The sequence below is a fragment of the Culex pipiens genome, chromosome 2, assembly GCF_016801865.2.
Source record: "Culex pipiens pallens isolate TS chromosome 2, TS_CPP_V2, whole genome shotgun sequence".
In the NCBI taxonomy this organism is placed as follows: Eukaryota; Metazoa; Arthropoda; class Insecta; order Diptera; family Culicidae; genus Culex; species Culex pipiens.
This window is the reverse complement of record NC_068938.1, coordinates 47,181,523-47,200,084: the sequence shown is the minus strand read 5'-3', so window position 1 is coordinate 47,200,084 and position 18,562 is coordinate 47,181,523. Positions and strand designations below refer to the sequence as shown.

General features: G+C 33.9%; 2 protein-coding genes across 5 annotated transcripts in view; one reads left to right on the top strand and one right to left on the bottom strand.

The window, feature by feature from the left end:
- Positions 1 to 3,249, bottom strand: part of LOC120422517 (serine proteinase stubble) — a 40,685-nt gene extending 37,436 nt beyond the window's left edge. Inside the window, exon 1 of the mRNA XM_052706900.1 lies at positions 3,207 to 3,249. Within this exon, the coding sequence (XP_052562860.1) occupies positions 3,207 to 3,249 (43 nt within the window). The remainder of the gene's footprint in view (positions 1 to 3,206) is intronic.
- A 10,740-nt stretch (positions 3,250 to 13,989) lies between these two features.
- Positions 13,990 to 18,562, top strand: part of LOC120431106 (uncharacterized) — a 59,201-nt gene continuing 54,628 nt past the window's right edge. For all 4 annotated transcript variants that reach the window (XM_052708691.1, XM_052708693.1, XM_052708690.1 and 1 more), the window contains exon 1: positions 13,990 to 14,182. The gene's annotated coding sequence lies outside the window, so the exon portion shown is untranslated. The remainder of the gene's footprint in view (positions 14,183 to 18,562) is intronic.

Below are 18,562 nucleotides of genomic sequence, written 5' to 3'. Positions count from 1 at the left end.
AATTGTTGTTTTTACAATAAGGGTATCAAATGATCGGGAATTTTGCATACATTCCGATACTAAAATTGTAACCAATATTGGAATAAACTGAAATCTGGAGTTTTTTTTTTTGGAAACACGTAGTTTTGTTAAAAATTTAGACTATTTCTCCAGAAATGTTATTGCTACTGAAATGCATGAAAAAATTCGATCATTTGATACCCATGTGATATTTAAAAAAACGTAACTTAATCCACCCTTAGGTGGTTGGTGCCTTTTTCACATTCGTTAGAAAGGTCATTTAATTACCTATCCAAAGATAGGTCGCATGATATATTTGGACAACATTTTCATCAAAATATCTGAGATCTGGCCTCCAAAAAGTGTATAAATAACACTTAAGTGCTTATAACTTTCGATAGGTTTGTCAGATTTTCAATGTTTTGAACGCGTTGGAAAGGTCTTTTGATTACCTATTCAACGACAGGTCGCATGATAGATCCGGACATCGTTTTCATCATGATATCTGAGATCCGGCTTCCAAAAAGTGCATAAATAACACTTCAGTGCTAATAACTTTTGATAGGGTTGTCAGATCTTCAATGTATTGGTCGCGTTGGAAAGGTATTTTAAATACCTTTCTAAAAATGTATAACATCTCAGGTTTTCTTGCAAAAACCACCCTTTTTACAATCTTCCGGACTTTTGTTAAAATCGTTTTTTTAGCATAACTTTTGAAGTGCTTTACTAAACCTCATAATTTTTAATAGCGACTTATGGGACCCCAAGACGGATCGAATGACGCCAAAATGGACAAAATTGGTTTAGCCAATGTCAAGATAATCGAGTGACAATTTTTTGATCAACATCCCACCACACACACAGACATTTGTTCAGAATTTGATTCTGAGTCGATAGGTATACATGAAGGTGGGTCTAGGAGGTCTAGTTGAGAAGTTCAGTTTTCGAGTGATTTTATAGCCTTTCCTCAGTAATGTGAGGAAGGCAAAACTATATTTTTTAGAACTTATTTGAAAAAAACCGTTACTTAATCCACCTTTAGGTGGTTGGTGCCTTCCTCATATTCATAAAGTCAATACATTCAGTAAAAATAGCAACATTCCCCCTTAACATGTTTAACAAATCAACTTTATTACTCATTTCTTTTGATATGGTTCGCAGACCATCAATATTTCTGGCTCATCGGCAAGGTCTGATAAAAAAAACCTATCCAACGATAGTTCGCATGGAAGATTCAGACAATATTTTTATCACAATATCTGAAATCCAACCTCTAAAAAGTGTATAAATAACACTTAAGTGCCAATAACTTTTAATAGGGTTGTTAGATCCTTGGTGTTTTAGGCTCATTTGAAAAGTCTTTCGATTATTAAACTAACGATGGGCCGCATGATGGACCCGGACATCATTTTCATTGAAATATCTGAGATCCGGCCTCCAAAAAGTGTATAAATAACACTTAAGTGCAAATAACTTTTGAATGGGTTATCAAATCTTCATTGTTTTGGGCTCATTGGAAAGGTCTTTTTAATACCTTTCTGAAAATGTATAACATGACAGGGTTTCTTACAAAAACCACCCTTTTTACAATCTTCCGGACATACGCCAATATCGTTTTTTTAGCATAACTTTTGAAGTACTTAACTAAACTTGCTGATTTTAAATAGAGACCTATGGGACCCCAAGACGGATCGAATGAGACTAATACGGTCAAAATCCGTTCATCCAGTCCGGAGATAATCGAGTGACAATTTTTTTGTCCACCCACCTACACACATCCACACAGACATTTGCTCAGAACATGATTCTGAGTCGATAGGTATACGTGAAGGTGGGTCTACGAGGTCAAATTAAGAAGTTCATTTTTCGAGTGATTTTATAGCCTTTCCTCAGTAAGGTGAGGAAGGCAAAAACCTAGTTTTGTGAAAATTTCAAATATTTTCAAAAGTGTGTGTTACTACTTTCGAAATGTATGACAAAATCCCGATCATTTGATACCCATATCGCAATTACAATCATTTTGAGTATTTTTTCGAGAATCATTTCATTTTCAAAATACAGGACAAATACGGGACTATCCATAACCACGTGGACACTTTTTTGAGATCGCAGATCCCTCCCCTACCCCCTTGGTGGACAATTTCCATACAAAACAAATCTTTTTGTATGGAGCGTAGACAACCGCTGAACCCGCCCCCTCCCCCCCAGGTGTCCACGTAATTTATGGTCCAAACATATTTTTGTAAAAAAAAATCATCAAATTATAATTGCAATGGTAACTGACATCAGCCTGATTTCAAAACACTTTATTTTTTTCAAGTTTTTATGATTTTTCATAGGATTGAAGCCAATGTCTCCCATATAGCCAAAATTCTATAACCGAGGCGTGTAAAACCGGGGCATGACTTTACAACAAGAATGCACTATCACCGCAAAATGATGCCAATAGATTTTTACGTAGATCCTCTTCTTACGAGGAGCTTTTTAATTTTTCAATTTCTCAAAACATGTTTTAACGTACAAGTTTCTTCGAAAAATAAAGCAAAGATCTTTGTTGAGTTCAGAGAAATTGAGGCAATACTAATCGTAGGATCAAATTATAAAAAAATAAAAACTCTCAAGCTTATTTTTTTTAATCCAACCAATGATGCAATATAATGTCTTATAGATTAGCCAGGTATTTGGATAATCTGATAAAATAACAGTAAAAATTGGAATTAAAATAGAAACTCTCTGATACTCGATACATTTCTTCGGAAATTAGTAAATGGGATTTCTTGATATAATCTAACTAACTAACTTATCATGGAACATTCTTCCAGAAGGGACCATCCATAAACCACGTGGACACTTTAGGGGGGGGGGGTGGTATGGCGATTGTCCATGCTCCATACAAAAAAGAGTTTTTTTGTATGGACAATTGTCCACGAGGGGGGGGGGGGTTCGAGATTACCAAAAAAGTGTCCACGTGGTTTATGAATGGTCCCGAAACGGTACCTGTCATTTCCTGTCATTCACTTTCAATTTCTAAGTCCACCTCCCGTAACAATCCAATCAAAGCCGGACCGCCAGACCGGAGACGCGAGATCGTTCCATCAGGTTCATCGCCCGCCACCACGTTGAGGTCTTCTCAGAACTTTGAACCCTAATCGCTCGAATATTCTCCAAAGCTGCACCCAAATTATGAACCAAAAATGTACCGTTACATTTCCAGTTCTGGACCCCGTTTTCGACCGTCGTCGTCGCCATCGTCCCCACTAAGTCTTGTGTGTTTGCTTTACTTTTTATCGCTCTCGAGTTTTCGTTTTCAAGAGCCAACGCGAGATCTCTTCGTGTGTTTTCACTTTCTTTCACGCCACCACCACCACCACCACCAACACAGCAGAGGAGCCAAGTGTCTGCCTTGGCAAGACCCACAGACAACAAACCCCTTTTCCCCACCCCCCTCGGACGCTGCTGCCTGATGTCATTACCATGATGTTTTTCTTTTCTTCTTTCTTCGAACGATCTTTGGACGAAGCGCTGCTCCTCAAGAGCTCTCGATGCTAGGGTGAGGTTGTGTAACCTGTGAAAGTATTTGTAAAAATTACCCACACACACACCAACAAGCCATGCACGGGGCCCGCCAACACAATTGGCAACCAAAACCAAAACACTAACTTCCCCCGTAGCCATAAGACAGCACTTGCGGGGCCAGTTTAGTGCTGCTGCAAACTTGAACTAAACCTTGGCGCGTGTGCACGTGATCAGCTAGTGTGTGTGTGTGTGTAGAGTTATTTGTTGTTGTTGTTGCTGTTGTGGGGTGGTTTTGTGTTGGTGGTGGCAACACATTTCACTTTCGAGAGCTCGTTCAAGTCTCAAGTCTCTTTTATTTAGGGGGAGGCCTTTCGATTTTTATTTTGCTTATTTTTAAAGGTAATGACTAGAGCCGGAGCCAGAGCAGATGGACGGATTTGCATTTGTTGTGATGCAGCGAGGATGAAAGTGGTGGGTTTGTTGCGGTTGTAAATTAGCATCCATCTGACGTAATGATAACAAACGCAGGGTAGCTATTTTTTCCGATGCATGATTGTGGCCTTTGCGGTTTGAAGTTGATATTTCAATCAGTGCAAAATTATGGTAAATAAATCTTTGAAAGCATTATTTACAGACTTCTTGCAAAACAATATGTTTTTATAATTTCGAAAAAAAAAATGTAGTGTGGGTAATTCTACCCAACTCACGCAGCAGTTGCCCCGACCCCATCTTCGATTTGCGTGAAACTTTGTTCAAAGGGGTAACTTTTGTCCCTAAACACGAATCCGTGGTCCGTTTTTTGATATCTCGTGACGGAGGGGCGGTACGACCCTTTTCATTTTTGAACATGCGAAAAAAGAGGTGTTTTTCAAAAATTTGCAGCCAGAAACGGTGATGAGATAGAAATTTTGTGTCAAAGAGACTTATATGTAAAATTGTACGGCCGATTTGATGGCGTAATTAAAATTCCTAAAAAAAACGTATTTTTCATCGAAAAAAACCCAAAAAATGTTTTAAAAACTCTGCTTTTTTCCGTTACTTGACTGTAAACAATTTTGAAACATGTCATTTTTAGGGAAAATTTAATGTACTTTTCGAATCTGCATTGACCCAAAAGAGTAATTTTTTCATTTATAACAAAATTTTTCATTTTAAAATTCTTAAACACAAAATGTAACTTTTTCAAAACTTTTTTTTTTGTAAAATCGCGATAACTCGTGTGATGGTTACAAGCAAACCCGTTATGTTTACATATAAAATTTTTTGTAATTGTTTGCTCTACAACTTTGGAGAACATTGTTACACTTTAAAAAATAACCCTGCAAAATTAGAAAAAACACGAAATTTTAAAATGAAAAATAATGCTCTAAATGAAAAAATTACCCTACTAGATTAATGTATATTCTAAATTTCCCTTAAAACCGGCCTGTCCAACGTCCGGCTCGCGGGCCGTATCCAGCCCCTGAAGCCATTTCATCCGGCCCGCGACGGCTTTTCAAAATAGTTCTTTGACCGGCCCTTAAGGCTGTTCATGAAAAGCTAAATAAATAAAATAATTGTCTGAATTTTAAAAAAAATAAGCTTGAGATTTGAATTTAATTCTTATAATATTTATATTGATATTTTATAACTGAAAAAATGTGCAGGAAAACAAAATTATCCATTTTGAAAAATAAAAAAAAACTTTTTAGTGATAGGGGAAGGTGGGGCAAGACAACCATATGGGACAAGAGGAACGTTCGTTCGTACGGCCGTAATTTTTTACAATTTTGATTATTTCCAGTATGAGGAATTGTTGCTAGCAATGTATTTAGCTGATTCTACTAACCCATAACCGCAAAAACGACGTAATCGCCACGGGGCATAAGATTTAATGAAGTTTTTTTCAAAACCTTTGTTTTCTTATAATATTTGAAAAGTTCAAAATAAGGCTTAGGGTTCGTTTTAAGGCTCATTTTATCAAAATGCTATTTTTCCTAGATCTGCAGTGTCCCTACCAATGACTTGCACGTATTATAAAGTATGATTCAACTTTTGGTTATTTTTGTAGAGAGCTTTTAAAAATCTTGTTAAGCTGGGGCAAAGGTACTAAATGGATTTTTAGTATGGAAAAAAATACGAATTGCTGCAACAACATATTTTATTGGGAAAAAACGAAACTATTGGCACTACGCCCCCCGGGGCATGGCCTTCCTCTAACGTGGGATTTCTGCTCCAGCGCCTCTGACGAGACAGGAGAAACCGGGACCGACGTTTTACTTCACCATCCGATAGAAGCTCAGTGGATAAGGCGGGAATCGAACCCGCGTCTCATAGCATCATCGGGATCGGCAGCCGAAGCCGCTACCCCTGCGCCACGAGACCCACTTATTGGGAAAAAAATACATATAAGTACATACAAACTGATAATTAATTGTTAAAAAAATGTCCATCCAAAATATAGCGATATTATGAAAATTTACAATTTATCTTCTAACTGATAGTTTTTTTCGTAAAAACGATCAATTTTTTAGTAAACTATTGTTATTTAATCTAAAAATGAAAGAAACGTTTCAAATACATTCTAATCTGATGTATCTAAGTAATAACAGTTCAATAGTTAGCAAATTAACATGTTGTTTCATGCATTGTTCCTCTTGCCCCAACGGGTTGTTCGTCTTGCCCCACTAGTTGATTAGAACGTACGGATAATCAAAAATTTTAAAATCAATTTTTTACATTAAAAAACAGAATTTTTTAAAAACTTGTTCTATCAAAGTCTTAGTCAAGACCTGGAATAAGATGATTATAAAAAAATTCGACTGTTTTTTTTAACGTTTTAGTGGGTTATAACGTGCATTTCCTTAGCTTGTTACACTTGCCCCACTTTCCCCTAAAGTTTTTTTTAAAAAAGCTTAAAAAATCAAATTATTCAAACTGAAAATAGTTGGCTGCAAATATTTTTAAAATATTTAAAAATGTATCAAAAACTTCAAAAAATTGCAACGATCATTGAAATTTGAATGTTTTTTTTTTTTTAAGAAAAAATATATCAAGGTATTTAATTGCAATCGTCAAAAACATTATCTATACAATTTTAAACGAACAATAATTAAAATAAGTCAAATAAACACATTTTTAAATGATATCTTTGTTTTTCATTCTTAAAATCATGATATATGAATCATATTTGCAACAGTAGTTCAAAATATAAAAAAAATGTGTTTATTTTTTCAACTTTTATCAAATATTAGTTCCGGCCCGACACTGCTTCAGTAAAATCAGATCTGGCCCGCAGCGCCAAAAGGTTGGGCACCCCTGCCTTAAAATGACATGTTCCAAATAAATTTACAGTTAAGTAATGGAAAATAGCAGAGTTTTTAAAACGTTTTTTGTGTTTTTTCGATGAAAAATACAGATTTCAACGATTTTCGCACATAATTATGTAATATATAGATCATTTCAAAAGCTAGGCCTGATTTAAATTTTTTGAAATTATTTTTATTGAAAAGATGGAAAATTGAACCAATTGTTTTCAAGGTATCGTCGGCTGAAAATTACAGGCTTTTTAGTTGACAGTTAGAAAAACTCATTTTCAACGATTCGAATTATTTGAGAGGCTCTAACTTACAAAATAACTATTAATTTTCCAAAGTCTCATCGAAAAAGTTGTAGGAAATTTCACAGCCTTTTAATTTTTTTTTCAGGTGTGGCTTTTCTGCATGAAGTGTTACACTTTTCGAAAATAAAAAGACTATAACTCCAAAACGGCGCACTTTATCAAATAACTGAAAAAGAACTGTTTTGAAATTGCGGTCAGTACATTTTCGCTATTTTTCAAAAATCATAACAAAAAACCTCTGGAACCAGTTTTACCCATAAAATATTAAAAAAAAACTTATATAAATAACAATACTTGAATAACTTTTAGTGAAATAAGTAAAAAACAATGAAATGAGGAAATAAGTATTTTTCAAGAGTGTAACTTTTTTTCGGCAAAGTCCTAACTATAATCTACAACTTGGTCGAAGACACCAAGTCGATCAGAAAACAGTCTCTTCCGAAACATTCGACCTTCTCGAGGTGGCGAACGTTATTCCTCACCCACACCCACTTTTCTTGAGCAAAGTCAGCTTTACCTTCGATTCAGTTTGGCTACCAACACAAACATGCAAGGAAAAAGGTCTTTCTTTCTGAGCGATGCTCGCGAGTTTGCTTCGCCGACTTTATCGGCTTGAGTGGTGCAATAAACTTACCTCACGAAGGTTGAAAGAATGGATTTTGCTTTTCTTTTCTGGATTAACCTTTAAGATGGGCTAACAGGGTGTTTTTTCTCTAATTTTTATTACGTTGTTTTAATTTTTTTACCATTGAATCTATTTTTGTTTATTTTGCTTTTTTTTTGCGCTAACAAATTAATTAAATTAAACATCAAACACGCTCAAACCAGCTTGTTAATCAACATCGGAAAAGTGGTTCCGGAGTTGGCTGATTTCAAGTACCGTCATCGTCGTCTTCGGCGGCCCGCACTCGAACGAAGAGTTTACACTGCACTGTTTACAAGAGGATGACGGAAGTGCTCCACTCCGAAGCATTGTCCACCGTTCGGCTTCAGCAATCCGGTTCGTAGGCGGAATGGAGTTGCTCGAACTGTTTTTTTTTATTTTGTCTTTGCGTGCAATTACTGACACTTGGGCGAAAATATTTACATAGCGGAATTTGTCGGTACCAGCCACTAACGGAACCGGCAAGTCATCCGGAACTAAATTTGAAGTATGCAAAAAAAAAAAAAATGTTTTCGTGTTGATACTTAAAATATGTTTTTAAAACTGAAATTTTCGAGGAATAAAGTCGAACCTCACTCGTTACACTTTTTTCCCAAAATCCGGTTCAGCTTTAATCCCTCAAGCTTGCAGCCTCACCTTTACTGAAGTGAGTCACCCGCTTTTTGGCTCGTCCAGCAGCTGCTTTTTGAAGGCAAATTGCAAAAGACTTAAACGACCGCGCACGCAAAGTCAGTGACGAACCGAGGAACCGGAGATGACGATTTTCTCTTTTTTTATGTGTATGCGGTTTTCGTACCTCTGATCATTAAGCATCGTCAAGGACATCCAGTGGCACACCGATGACGTATTGAGGGCCAAGCGTCTGGAAAATCCTCCGAATGACTGAGTTCCTCACCAAGTCACCATGTGGGCTATTACCGAACCAAACCTTCCCAAAAACAAGTCGATGCTGTAAAAAAAAGAGCTTCGCCATAATCACAAGTCGAGCGCAGTGAGGCAAAAGCTTAAAATCAAAACAAACCCAACCGGACCGTGACTAGGCCGAATCTTTGCTGCGTCTGACGGAGCCCCCCAAATTTGGATCGATTTGAGTGATTAGATAAGTGAGGTGGCCACCGTCAAGTCGGAACCGGCAGTCGCGACTGGTTGTTGGTGGTGCTGAGAAGGTTACCCAATTTGATTATTATGGCAAATTTTCCTTCGCTTTGAGATTTTATGTTAGTGAGTTTGGTGTTTTATTTCTAGCCAACATTTTTAATTTTTATTCAGTAGTTAAAAGAATCTTTTAAAACAGTAAACACAAAAAAATAACATTTTGAGTTTATTCCAAAAAATATTGCATTTTTCAGGCTTTTTAATTTAAAAGCGAGTCCACGAGCAGAGCATATCTATCTCGCATTGACCTTATCAATCTGCTTGAAATTTTCAGGGATTGTTTGAGTATATAAAACTAGCATCTGCGAAAATCGGGAAACAAAGTATGATGGTTGAAAACGGTCAAAACAAAAACTATCAAGTGTTGCTTCAAATTTTGACTTAACATAGGCTACTTAATGCTACTTACTTATAATTTCAAGAGTTTCTAGTATTTTTCAGATGCAACATCACAAAATCAAAATTTATTTAAAAAAACCTGAAAGTGTAGTTTACAAACACAAAACAAATGGTGTGCTAAAAAATTCTACTGGGATTTGTTTTAGGAACAGCCCTAGTAAATACTTAAAGCGAAATAAAATAATAGCCATCGAAAATGGAAAATATTAAAATTTGATTATCAAATCTTTAAACTTTGCAATAGGGCGTCATCAATATAGAATGTTACGCTAATAACGGCAAAAGTTGATGTTATTGAACTTAAATCATTTTGATATCATTAAATTGCCCATTAATCCAAAGTTGTATCATTTTATATTTTGTATTTTTTACATTTTCGGACCAGAATACAACTTTTATTAGACAGTTGAGCAATCGATTGTGACTGTTTTATTTTTTTTTGTTTATTTGTTATTTGGCTTAAACTTTGTGTTGGCCTTTCCAATTACCAAAGAAGCCATTTTGAGTAGTTGGTTCACCCATAAAAGTCTCCATACAATTTTGGCAGCTGTCCATACAAAAATGGTACGCAAAAGTTCGAAAATCTGTAACTTTTGAGGGCGATTTCTGATCGGTTTTGTGTCTTTGGCAAAGTTGTTGGTATTGATAAGGACTATTCAGACAAAAATGGTACACAGAATTAAACAATTTTGCCGATTTTTCATTAACTTTTTTACAAAAAAAATCCGAAAATCCGTTTGTTTGAATTGTTGAAGGTTTTTGATATGATTTTGGGGACGCAACTGTTGAGCGGTAGAGAAGCATGGACCTTTGGACAAACATTATGATTTATTATATATGTTATGCCGAGTTATGATTTTTTTGAAAAAAAAAACAATGGTAGATATTTTAGGCATAAAAATTGTAATCAAGACTAACCTTTCAAAAGGTCCAAACATTCAATATCACACCCATTTGAAATAATAGTCTTGATTTCAAAAAATTCAAAATATATTTTTCAAAAAGATAATAACATTTCACAAATCGACGTCGTCGTGCTATCATGTCGCACCCGCCATTTTGACGTTCCGAGAAAAACGCGTTTTAATGTTTGACTTTGAATAAACAAAAAACAGAGCACGCAATGTAAACAATAACAAAGACGTTTTGTTTGGCTGACTATTCTGTGCATTGTCCCGAAGTTTGGTTGAAGTTGGTTGCTGGAGTCCCGAGTTATAATTACAAATGTTTACCGTAGTCTAACTTGTACGTGCGTCAAACGCATTCTGACCTGAAATCCCTTTGCCCTTTGTCGCACTTACATCAATTTTCAGGGAGTGACAAGATAACACGACAAGATTGAAACTTCTTTTATATGTAGAGTGACAAAATTTTTTGGAGCTTTTTTGGTTTTCATTGAATATCTAATGATTGAAATCGAATTTTGGGGATTTGTGAAGGTCAAAAGATGAGGCATTATGAGCTGCACAAAATGGCGTTCTTAACTCAATTTTGCCCAACATGCACGTACGACAAGTTAGCACGACGGCGACGAAATGTTTCATTTTCCATCATTCTAAATTGGACCATTAGTTGCTGAGTTATTCGTGTAAGGAAGTGTGGGAATATTAGGATGAGACTTAAAAACCTATATTTTCTTGTTTCTTTCTTTGAATTGCTCTAATCAGCAACCAGAAGTTCAATATTCAATGTCTCTTGGCAGATTTATTGGAAATTTTCAAAATTTAGAACAAAAAAACGTAGTTTTCTTCGAAAAAACAATTTTATGGGAATTTTAAGTTACTTTTCGAATCTGCATTAACCCAGAAGGGTATTTTTTTATTTAGAGCTTAACTTTTCATTTTGAAATTTCTTGTTTATTCTAACGTTTTTGGCATATTTTTTAAAGTTTAATAATTTTCTAAAAAGTTGTTTCGCAAAATCGTGATAACTCGTGTGGATTTTAAACATAGCCCATATTTTTATGTATATTTTTTTTAAATTCTTTGCTCTGCCACTTTGTAGATTGTTATACACTCTAAAAAACAACCCTTCCAAGTTAGAAAAAAAACACGAAATTTATAAAATAAAATTTTGCTCTAGATGAAAAATTGATCCTTCTGGGTTATTGCGGATACGAAAAGTAACTTAAAATTCCCTTAAATGACATGTTTAAAAAAATTAAAGTTGATTGATGAAAAATGGCAGAGTTTTTTTTTTACTTTTTCAGTGTTTTTTTTTTCGATTAAAAATAGGTTTTTTTTCGGAATTTTGAGTATGCCATCAAATCGGGCGTTCATTTTTACATAAAAGTCCCTTTGGTACCAAATTCTATCTCATCACCGTTCCAGGCTGCAAATTATTGAAAACTAGAGCGTCCAATTTCCCGTCCCGGGAAAAAAATTCCCGGGAATTCTCGGGATTTCCCGTAAAAATATATTTCCCGTTTACCGGGAAATTTATAAATTTCCCGGGAATTCCCGAAATTCAAGCGTAAGTATACATTTTCTGAATTTTCGGGATCCATATTTTATTTAAATGCTCTAGAAAAAATTAAGAAACTCAATTTAATATCTAGATTTATTTCTGATAATATAAGTTTCTGAAGCAACTGGAAAAAGACCTTGCTTAATGAAAATAAACTTTTACAATTCAGGTAAGCTTTTTAAAAAATAATTGGATACAAAATAAAGAATACGAATAGTTTACGTTTTTGTTTACCATGATCAAATTAGATGAAAATTGAACTGGTATAATTAAATATTTCAGGTTTTTGCAAGCAGAATTACTTCAATTCGTTCAAAAAAAAAAAAAAACAATTTAAAGTAAAAGAATTATGGAGCATGGTGCAACAATGGGTGTTAGAGTGGGATGATGACAATTTATCGTATAATTTAAATCATGTTTTTGTTCCATAACCAAGTAAACCAAGTTTAAAAACTTGCTCCAAATATTTGAAAACATTGAGTTGTTTGAAGTAAAACAAACACGAGAAGTTACATTTTTTTTTAAAAAACTTAAAAGCTTAACCATTTTGTTCAAGAGCTGAAATCAGTATAACTTTGGTTAGAAAAGTTATTTGTTATGAAAAAAACATTCTGAATGATTTTATTCGTTTCAACTTAATGTATTAAACCATACTCTCTCAAACTGGTCAAAGAGGCAAGTTATAAAGAATTTTTAAGATTGTGGAGTATGGATTCATTTTACTTACTGTCCAAACACTTTGATGAAAAAATACTTTTCAACAATATAAGAGATCATTTTTTGATTCATTGTACGATTTGAGCTTATAAAATTAGAAAAATATACATTTTCCTGTAGTTGTATGAATTTTTACATGCAGTCAAGCTATTAGTTGATCTCTATACTTATTTTAATCATTAAAGTCGCTGTCCTATTCAATTTTGATGCAAAACATGATTCAGAATCAAGATTAGAGCGATTTTCAATTAATTTAAAATTTCCCGGGAAATCCCGGGATTTCCCGGGAAATTGGTTTAAAATTTCCCGTTTCCCGGGAAATTGGTAACCCCGGGAAATTGGACGCTCTATTGAAAACCCCCTTTTTTTCGCATGTTCAAAAATGAAAGGGGTCGTACCGCCCCTCCGAAAAAATGAACCTTGGATTCGTGATAAGGGACAAAAATTACTCCTTAGGACAAATTTTCATGGGGTCGGAGCAACTTTTCTCGATTTCGTGTGAGTTGGTAGAGAATTACCCATTATCATCAAATATTTTTTTACAAAATGTTGTGCTGCCACTTACATGGTTTGATCGCGCATCTTCAAAGTTTGTTTTTTTCTATTTGAACAGCATATTTTTTTTCAAGATCAATGGGTTTGATTGATCTACATTTTTAAATTTATAAAAGTCAGTTTCCTAATATTCATATCTTTCACACTACCGTCTTCTTCCCAGCAAAAAAATAGGTGCTAAACGACGCCAACCACGACGGACTGTGCGCGTTCGCGTATGACATAATATTGCCTACTTTCGATCACTTCCCAATCATACCATCACCGTGTGTGCGCGCGCTTGCAGGAGTACACTCACACACGCATTCCTGCGCTCGCTCCAAATGCGCCCACTGTGCCAAGTGAAAGAGAGAGTGAGAAGAAGAAAAGAAGAAGGAAAAAAAAGCGAACCCGAGCTCGCGCAGCATAATTCATGCATTTCTTCGTGTTCGTGTCCCTTTCCCCAACTGCTTTTTCGCCGAACCGATCCGATCGTCGTCGTTCGCGATCGATCTTCGGCTCTTGGAGTTTGTTGTGTTTGTTTTCCTCAAAAGCTGTTGGTTTGGCCGAGCGTGCACTGAGAGAAGAAATCTCTCAAAATCGAAATTATTTGTTGAAAATTGTCTAAAATTATAATTTCTTATCTCGAGAATAAATTCATGAAAAAGATGATGAAATCATTCAAATTTAACCTCAAAATTCAATAACATTCAAATTTTTACCGTGCCCAACCACTTTTACCCATTTCTTCGTTCGTAAAGTTACCCAACAAAGGCCCCTCCGAACTTCCAGCTGAGAGGAGCTTTTTTCAATCCTTCTCGGAACACCCACCACCACCACCGTCGTCGTCGTCGGCTTAAGCCGAAGCTCCCGTTCGTGTTTTCCGCGCGCCGAGGAAGGCCTGATTACACTTGGCGTTGTTTTATGTTTTATCGTTCAGTTTGTGTCGAGTTCCCCTACGGTGATGTGCTAGGTTTCGTCGAGTCTGCCCGTCGTCGTCGTCGTTGTCGTTTTCAGTTCAAAGTGCCGAAGTTCAGCTAGAAGTTCAGCCAGCCTACAAGCTCCAGCCCAGCGCAAGCCAGCCAGCTAGTGTTTTGGCCTACGGTCGTGGTCAAACCGGAGTTTTTCGAGTAAGGATCGAAGATTTTGGAAGAGTTATTTAGGAAAATGTGTTGAATGGGGAATATGTTGATTTTTAATGTTTTAAGTGAAATCAAAAATGAATCGAAGAAAAAGTTTAAAACTTGGTGATTAATGGAGACTGGAACAGTGAAAAACTAAAAACTGAAGAAAAGATAAGTTTGTGCAAAGTTGGATAAACAAATTGGATGAACAAAAATTTATCTGGAAAAGTGAACTGGTGCAAAAAATCGAGATTGAAACTGGAATATCAATAAGGACTGTGCATTGGAACATCTGGGTTGTGTTTTACAGATTATTTTTAAAACTAATGTGCACAGCAAACTTGAGGAAAATAATCAAATTTCCAGACAGTTGATCAGATTTATCGTACACTCTGAAAAGAAAACTAACAATATTGCTGCTGTTTATGTTGGAAAAAGTTCTGGATAACAATTGAACTTTTTGGTGATTGCTGAACTGCTGAAACCGTGAGTGATTGCAAAGTGAAGATATTTATGATGGGCCGATTTGATGCCGAAAAATGCAATATTAAACTAAGACAAATTGATTCTACAAAAAACTGTGTTTTTTAAGTATATTATTAAAGTTTTGCGAAATGAATAAGATTCAATTCCTTGAGACCCTCTAAATTAAAAAAACATCAAACAATTAACTTTTCATATGAATGAGTTTTTGGAATTCATTCTGAAATAATTATTAATTAATTTTATGAGAGTTTTTTGCATCACACATAAACAAAAACTTAAATTTATCAACAAACTTTGTTTGCATCAATTGTTTGCAATGGATCAATAAGAAATCATTGTTACTATGAATTTCATACGAGAATTCTTAATCCTCAATCAGGTTCCTTAATTTTCTGCCTTTTTTGTTTCAATTTAAAGCATAGAAAAACTTATTCGATACAAAAATTATGAATAACCAATTCTAATAAAAATCAAGTCGTTACATATGTTTTAAAAAGTTTATGTCCATCTCAGCCTGAAATGGTGGCTCGATAAATCGAAAATCAACATTTTTTTCCAAAAACTTCAAATTTCAATTACAATCATCGGAAAACAATTTAAAATGCATTTCAAGCATTGATAATATTTTTTTAAGTATGATTGAACAAGTTTAAAAAATATATTAACTTTTATTGATTTTTGGTTATCCAGTACCACAAAAAGTTGTTTCAACCCTATTTCCGTGATTCCTTAATTTTTGAAAACATTTTTGGAAAACTACTGTTCTTTAGTATAATGCATTTTACAAAACATAATTTTATCGAAATGTTGAAACCCTTTGAAAACCAACAAAATAGGGGAATAAACTTCAATAAAGATGTGCATCGGCCTTCATATGTTGTAAAAAAAAAAAACAGAAAATTGTGGGGCTTTCCAAGATGTTTGATCATTAAAAGAAATCTTTGAATTATTTCAATTTACAAGCGGTCTTACATAAATAATTAATTGTGAATATTGTATGTGATATTTTTTGCTAATATTTTTCATTTCTTTAAAAAGGCACTGTAATCTTAATAATAATTTTAAGTCTTTCATAATGATTCCATCAATAATCCTTCAAAAAAGCAATTTTTAGCAATCCAAACGAGATTGAATTTAATTAGCAATAAAAAAAACATTCCAAACATTTTGTTAAAACATTTGAATAGGTTTACATAAATTAGTTATGTTAAATTACACAAAAAAGTTATGTTTCCGTTTTTTTTTTTTTTTTTTAAAACAAACATTTTTAAAGGTTTATTTCCCTTTTACTCTGGTCAAAGTTAAAAGGGGAAAAAGAGTAACTAGCGATGGTATCAACATTTCAATGAAAAAGTGTTGTAAAAACTCATTTAACACCACAACAATTGTCTTACAAGCATTGCAATGCATTGGGTTCCAAAAATAAAATTCGAAAAATATTTGCAACAGCCTAAACATAAGACTGGCTCGTCGTTATATCGTCAGCTGTGTGCTATCTTGTGACATAGACCATTTTGGTCGAAAATGAGTCAATGATGACGTTTTGCTATACTGAACAAACACTACAAGATGCTTTAATCCGATTTTGGAAACTCGCTTCCGTTTCCCGGATATCGCAATAAACACTTGTGACAATGATTGTGCACACTTGTGACACGTCATACATGTTGTTGGAAAATGTGGAAAATTTTTCTTGTTTTTCACAAATTTATGTTGATACACATTTTGTGAAGGCAATGCAATCTTTTGTTTTTGAAAATATACTGATTAAGTCGGTTAAACTATTGATTTAAGTCTATTTTAGTTTGTATGGAAATTCTGTGCACACTTGTGACACGTAGTACAAATTTACTCTCGAAACACACTTGTGACACGTGCTTTTCAGATTTTTGATTACATAATATACTGTATCTTTTAACTGGTGTAACCAAATTAGTTGAAACTTGGAGCGTTTGTTAAGCGATAGTATACGAACCGATTGCATCAAAAAGTTTTGCTATACCAATCATAGTTTTGAAAATATTTATCATCAAAGTTTAAAAATCGATTTTCTCGAAAAGTACTAAATGGTCGTTGTCACAAGATAGCACACAGCTGACGATATGGAAAATTGAAAAATGATCAAATCAAACCAGAACAAAGTTTTTTTAATGCCTTTTGGGCCTCAGAACTACCCTCCAAAATTTTAACGTGAAACTCGTTTTTTGCTCGGAAATCATGTTTTAGACCAGTTTTGAGCACGCTGTATCTTTTGATAGGAGCAAGATAGCACAATACTTTCTTCTGAAAAGTTTTAGAGAATTTAACGCTCTTGTGCTGGTTTGAAAAAAAAAGTGGAAAATAAAAATGTTAAAAATATAAAATGCAAAAAAGAAGGTTTTTCGAAACTAATTCCCATAAAAATTGAAATGCATTGCGCAAAGTGTGGACGCAACCTATCGCTCCCAAATTTCGGGGAGTTGATTAGGGCCTAAAAGCAACCGAAAAAATCTTGTTTTGAAAAATCTCCCATCTCGAGCCATCCATCTTACCATGTATTATGTTAATTAAATTTTTACTTTTTGATAAAAAAAAGATTTGTTTATTTTATTGATAAATTTTAAAAATTAGATTCTCGCATGGAATTCCATCATTGATTTTTGTGCAGATCCATGAAACCCATATTATTTAAATTATAATGCAAATGAAAAAAACTATTCAATTGAATTTACTATTTTAAACAATTAAATTTTTACTTCATTGCTTTGTATAATATTTGAAGGGACGATTTTTTTTTTCAGCGCAAAGAACAATATCGAGCAAGGGAACACCGAAAAAAGTTAGTTAACTGTAACAGTTTTGCGTTTCATTTTTACTACATGCAATCTATTAGTTTTAGTTGTTTGTATTTCTGAAGCTTTGTATGAAGTATTTAAAATTTAAATTGCCATGGAAATTTGACTTCAAATCATAGAAATGTTTAAAGCAGTTTTTTTTTATTTTCTTGCAACACCATTCAGATTTTTTGTTGTTGTCGCATAAACCTATTTTCCTTCTAAATTATTTTTAATTATTTTTTATGCCACCTCTGTACAGTGGTCTGAGAAGTAAAATTGGCAAGACAAAAAATATGTCCGCACCTTCGGAGCATTTTTTTCTGATTGTTGAATTTGAAAGCTTAAGACTTCTTTATAATGATGTAAAAATCTTAGGAGGGTTTTTTTTTTCGATAACTCAAAAAAAAAAGCTTAAAGATTGTAATTTTTAGATATTTATAATAAGTGTAATGACATTTTAATATAAACATCGAAGCGTCATACATTCTAGGTGCCTTCATTTAGCTTGAATATGATTTAGAAAAATCCCAGACATCAAATTATTAAGATAATACAGCAAAAATAAAACAAAGTGATGTATGGCCCAATTGAACTAATATATTATACAAGATTTGATATTCAAAAAATGTGTAAACACTATGCTAAAAAATGTCACATACGCAACGCATGTTTAATTTTTGATTCAACTCCTGAAGTAATGTCTAGAATAGGATTTACACCAAAGTTTAACTATGTATGTACTCATTTTTTCAGGAATTGGTATGAAACAATTTTGAAGAAAAAATTTGTAGCTTTCCAAATTGATGATTATACTTTATTATTTCACTGAGTCAAGCAGAGTTTTTGAAAGAGAATTACTGATAAATTTGTTCAGCTCGATTATTTTTTTTTTATATTTAAACATTTGATTCTTTTTTGTTCTTTGATAAGAACCTTCTTGTGATATAAAAATAAATAATACTTTTTTTGTAAATCATTTATATTCATTATGGCGTTGCAACGTTATAAAATTTCCAGACCTCCTTTTTGAATTTTTTACAATTAAATTAACTAGGGTCAAGAATTGTTCAGATGTGTGTATATT